Here is a 5,000-nt window from a genome sequence, read left to right as displayed (position 1 = left end):
TGAAGCAGTTCTGTAAGGAAGAACGGTCCAAAATTCCTCCTGAACGTGGTGCAGGTGTGATCCGCAGCTACCGGAAGAGCTTTGCTTGAGGTTATTGCTGCCAAAGGAGGTTCGACCAGTTATTAAATCCAAGGGTTCACTTACTTTTTCCACTAGCGCTGTGAATGTTCAATGGGTGTGTTCAATAAAGCCATGAAAGATTACAATTGTTTGTGTGTTATATGAGCTTAAGCACATTGTGTTTGTCTATACTTGTGACTTAGAAGATCAGATCACATTTTATGACTTTTATAATTAATGTCAATTCCAAAGTGTTCACATGCTTTTTCTTGCCACTGGAGTCTGTATTACAATCTTAACAATCATTGTTTTAGCCCACGTCAGTCAGGTCGTAACTTTAGCACCCCGAGTCAAATGTAACCCTCCAAGCCCCCTTCCCCAGCGTTTTTTGTGAGCGAGTCAAACAACTTTTCAACACATTTTTATTGTGAATTGCTCCTAGCTACGTATGTCTGGAATTACTTTCCCAAATAGCTACGCGAATGACTACCACTCAGCTTCCGTTCTTTTGAGTATTTATTTCCAGAAAAGCCAGGAAGCAAAACTGGCTGATGCGACCCTTTTTAAAGGGGTGGCAAAAACTAAATATGTACTGTACCTGTATAATGTAAAAAAAAAAAAAGGGTTGGAATGTTTATTATACTTTTGAGAATTTTCACTCGTGATCTAATCACTCCATGTCTCTCCCCTCCTTCCAGCTGGGTGAGAAAGCGCCACCCGGCCACGGAGCCTCCGGTGCCCATGCCCCCCAGCGCGGACTGTAGGGACCTGTGGCGCAGTATGACCGTGGTGCCCTACCTGGAACACCTGCACGGCTACCGCGAGGAAGAGGAGGAGGACGAAGATGATCTCTTCTACGGGGACGATGTCATGTACAGTCACTGTTACAGTCTGCCAGGTGAGTGCCTCGGGGAACATGGGTCCCCCCCCCCCCCCCCTAACTCCGGTTCTGGAGAACTGAATTAGGTATGTTGAGTGAACAGTTAACAGCAGCACTAAGCTGTGCAAAGCCCTGTATAACATGTATATGTCATCAGGATGTATAACATGTATATTTCATCAGGATGCCATAACAGGTATTAACAGTAAACAGGTATTAACAGACCGTATTAACAGACCGTCTGTGTAAATGTAATGTAAATGTCTGTGTCCAATAACATATTTTATGCTCAATCAGTATAAAACAGAGAAGGGGGGGATTTACATTTGGGAAAAGATTAGATAAATCACTAAAACAACAAACCGTAGTGATCTATAACTTTTATATATTATGTTATATGAAGTTTAAAATGTTTTTCCTTTTTCCTTTTTTAATTTAAATTTTTAATTTTAATTTTTTTATACAAACTGCTCTCTAGACATGGTATATGTTCCCAAACACCTGTCCACCTTTAGGAAGGTCACGCAGCCAATAAAGTACCTCCACCTCACTCTCTCCGTACCCCCACTCTCTCCTTTCCTCTCTCTCCCTCCTCCTCCTCCTCCCTCCCGCTCTCTGAGAGAGAAAAAGAGAGAGAGAGACAGCGCTGTCTGTCAGTCAGTCAGTGTTCTAGTGTGATCAGTAATTCAGTCATCTCTGGATGGTGAGGAGTGTGATGGGAGACGGTCGTCTCGGTCTGATGAGCCGTGCTCAGGTGGTCGTCCCCCTCCGTCTCCAGTGGCTCCCGACTCCCCCTGATTGGTTGTCTGATAATCCCATGCAGACCAAACTCTTATCTGGTGCAGGAGAAGGGCTGAGGCCGGCCAGGCTGGTCGGAGCCCACAGGGCGCCAGGGTGACATTGCATCCTATCCTATTGGGCGGCTGTGGCGCAGGAGGTAGAGTCTCTGTCTAATGATCACAAGGTTGGCAGATCGGCGGTTCGAGCCCCGGCTGGCCACATGTCAAAGTGTCCTTGGGCAAGACACTGAACCCCAAAATGTCTCCCAGTGAGCGGGCCAGCGCCTTGCATTGGTGTGTGAATGTGTGTGTCAATGGGTGAATGTAGAGGCCGCTTTGGAGCAGCAAAAAAGGCGCTATATAAGTGCAGTCCATTTACCATTTACCATCTATCTATCGTTGAGGCTTGTACGAGTCGACAACGCACCGTTTGGCATCTTCTGGTGAAATCTCTTTGGAATCCTTCGTGACGTCTTCACCAGACCGCCTGCGGACCTATGTGTCATCGTATGTCAGGTGGACGGTGTTGTGTCACTAGGACGGTGTTATGCAACGTCATACGTCATAGGCCCTCTCCCTCAGCTCAGGAGAAGGTTGCTCACTTCCCCCGCATGTGATTCTGTTCGTATGGATTGACGTCTGACAGAAATCATTTTCGTCTCCAGCAGTGACGGCTGACCTTGCTCTGTGTTGTGTGGGTAGGTGGGCGGCTGAGTAGGTGGGTGGGCGGCTCAGTGTGTGTGTGGCTGTGTGTGTGGTGTATGTGTGTGTCTACGCGGAGCTCCGGAGGATCTGATCAGTCTGTGATTGCAGAGTGTCTGTGTCTGTCTATACCGTGGGGCCAGTAAGTCACTTTCAATAGCATAATAGCTCACTTTGTTCCCTGTTCCTGCTTCCTCTCATGAACAACACGCAGTACATTTGGACTGTGATGGGCTGATTGGAACAGTTGTCTAGCAGTAGCTGTGGCTTGATTTACCTGGGATATACGGTAGCTGTCCTCTCCTGGTTTGGTGACGGAAGGTGCTCAATATGCCGTGGTCTGGCTGGACTCATTCCAGTCTTCTGTTGGTGTCAGTGGTCACCGTCAACACACCGTAATAATAATAATAATAATAATAATAATAACTTTATTTGTATAGGGCTTTTCCTGCAAACGTTGCAGCTCAAAGTGCTTTAATCATTATATAATCATAATTTAATTATTTAGTCATTTAAAGGCAATATTACAAAGATGGGTTTTTAGTCTTGACTTGAACATATTTGCTGAGGTTGCATCCCTAATGTAAACTGGCTTTGCATTCCACAATTTGGGTGCATAAAATGAGAATGCAGCCTCACCAAATCTCTTCTTTTGTGGAATGTGGTACACAGAGAAAACCAGCGTCAGAAGACCGGAGAGCTCTATTGGGCTGATAAAAATCCAAGGTCTTTCAGATATTCTGGTGCTATGCCAGTGAGAGCTTTATAAACAAGCAGAAGGATCTTGAAATCTATTCTGAACTTAACAGGAAGCCAGTGTAGAGTTTCTAAAATAGGAGTTATATGAGCTCGTCTGCTTGTTTTGGTTAAAACTCTCGCTGCAGAATTTTGGACTAATTGCAGCTGGCCAATAGCTTTCTTCGGAAGAGCAGAAAGGTTACAATAGTTACAATAGTCCAAACGTGTAATAACAAAAGCATGCATTAACACTTCTGCATCAGCTTGCCGGAGAACATTTCTAACTTTTGCAATATTCCGTAGATGATAAAAAGCATTTCTAGTGATATATCTAGTGATAGATTTGATGTGAGGCTCAAAGCTTAAGTGAGAATCTATAATCACACCTAGATTCTTTGGACATCCAAAGTTTTAGAGACAATTCTCCAGCGAGCTGAGTGCATGTGAATTATCAGGCAATACTGATATGTACAAGTACACCGTAGAGGCCTAGTCATTCCTGGATGACTACAGAGACTGCAGGCAACTTCTCTAATGTAGCCTAGCCCACACAATGCATTTCACAGGCCCAACATGACAGAGGGGAGGCAGGGAGAGGGAGGGAGGGGGAAAGAAAGAGAGAGAGAATGAGAATGAGAATGAATACAAAAGCCATCAACCATTTTTCATATGAAAAGATTTGAAGATGAGATTCCCACCCCGTTTGCTGTTTGATATCAGAGGCGAATGCGATCTCTCGATTGTTCAGCGATAGCGGCGTCATGACAGACAACACAATACAGTCCCACACAAAGCAGCTGTCATCACAGTTTGCTGCTACTGATTTTAATTTGATATTGAAATTACTTTTTCCCTCAGTATTGCATTAAACCGCGGTGATGCCATGAGTCATAGGCTGTGTAAGGGCCGCCATGATTGACCTCCTCTGTGTAGTAATAACCGCTCCTGAAGCAGTTCGTTCACAATTAAGCCCCATTCAACCTCCGTTGTTTAGTCATTCAATCTTTCCCTACATCAGAGAAGAGGTCTGCTTCAAACCGTTTTATTATATTAGTCTTCAATTAGAGAACATTATGTATTTTTTTCCACAATTGAGTTTTATGAGCTTGAACTAGTGTGTCCAAAACCCAATTACGTCAGGAAGAAGTATACTATCTTTTATTAAGCAATTTATTTACCTGAGCTTGTGCATTTTGTGTTTCCAAATAATCAAAGTTAAGTACGTTTACAGTTTATGTGTGCGGGGTATATACGATTCACTCATTTTCCGTTCATATAGAGCCAGAAAAGTAGGATTTGTATTTACATATGGATACACCACTGTTGACACTGTTGGAGGTAATGGGTGTTTTGTGAAATGAAGCCTTCTACCCTCTTATTTGACTTCTCTGCCACCATGAGCCATCATGTCTGCTTACTCTCCCATGCTGGGGCTGTACATGAGAAAAGGCATAAACATATAATAATGTCATTTTTACTCTATTGGTAGTAAATAAATAATACTAAAAGGCTTCAAGTGTTCAAAAATCACAATCCTAGCTCTAGGCCTAGTACAGTGCCCTGCCCTCCACAATTATTCGTAAAGATTATTCGTGTGTGATTATTCCAGCTCATCTCCTCCACAGCCACATACAGCAGACAGGCTACATTCTCTTTATTCTCCACGCTGTCAAAGGTTGTAGCGTTCTTTGAATTCCAAAGAGGTTGTATGTATGTATGTATGTGTGTGTGTGTGTGTGTGTGTGTGTGTGTGTGTGTGTGTGTGTGTGTGTGCGCGTGCGTGCGTGCGTGCGTGCGTGCGTGCGTGCGTGCGTATAGAGGCGCACTGAGTGTACTACACG

General features: G+C 44.1%; 1 protein-coding gene across 1 annotated transcript in view; it reads left to right on the top strand.

Annotated features, from left to right (window-relative positions):
- LOC308162966 (serine/threonine-protein kinase STK11-like) overlaps positions 1 to 5,000 on the top strand; it is a 23,652-nt gene that overhangs the window by 12,150 nt on the left and 6,502 nt on the right. The window contains exon 8 of the mRNA XM_080537116.1: positions 759 to 958. Coding sequence (XP_080393242.1) covers positions 759 to 958 — 200 coding nt within the window. The remainder of the gene's footprint in view (positions 1 to 758; positions 959 to 5,000) is intronic.

This window comes from Nansenia antarctica (assembly GCF_963989245.1).
Source record: "Nansenia antarctica genome assembly, chromosome: 7".
NCBI classification, from domain to species: domain Eukaryota; kingdom Metazoa; phylum Chordata; class Actinopteri; order Argentiniformes; family Microstomatidae; genus Nansenia; species Nansenia antarctica.
This window is presented reverse-complemented; position numbering and strand designations above follow the sequence as displayed.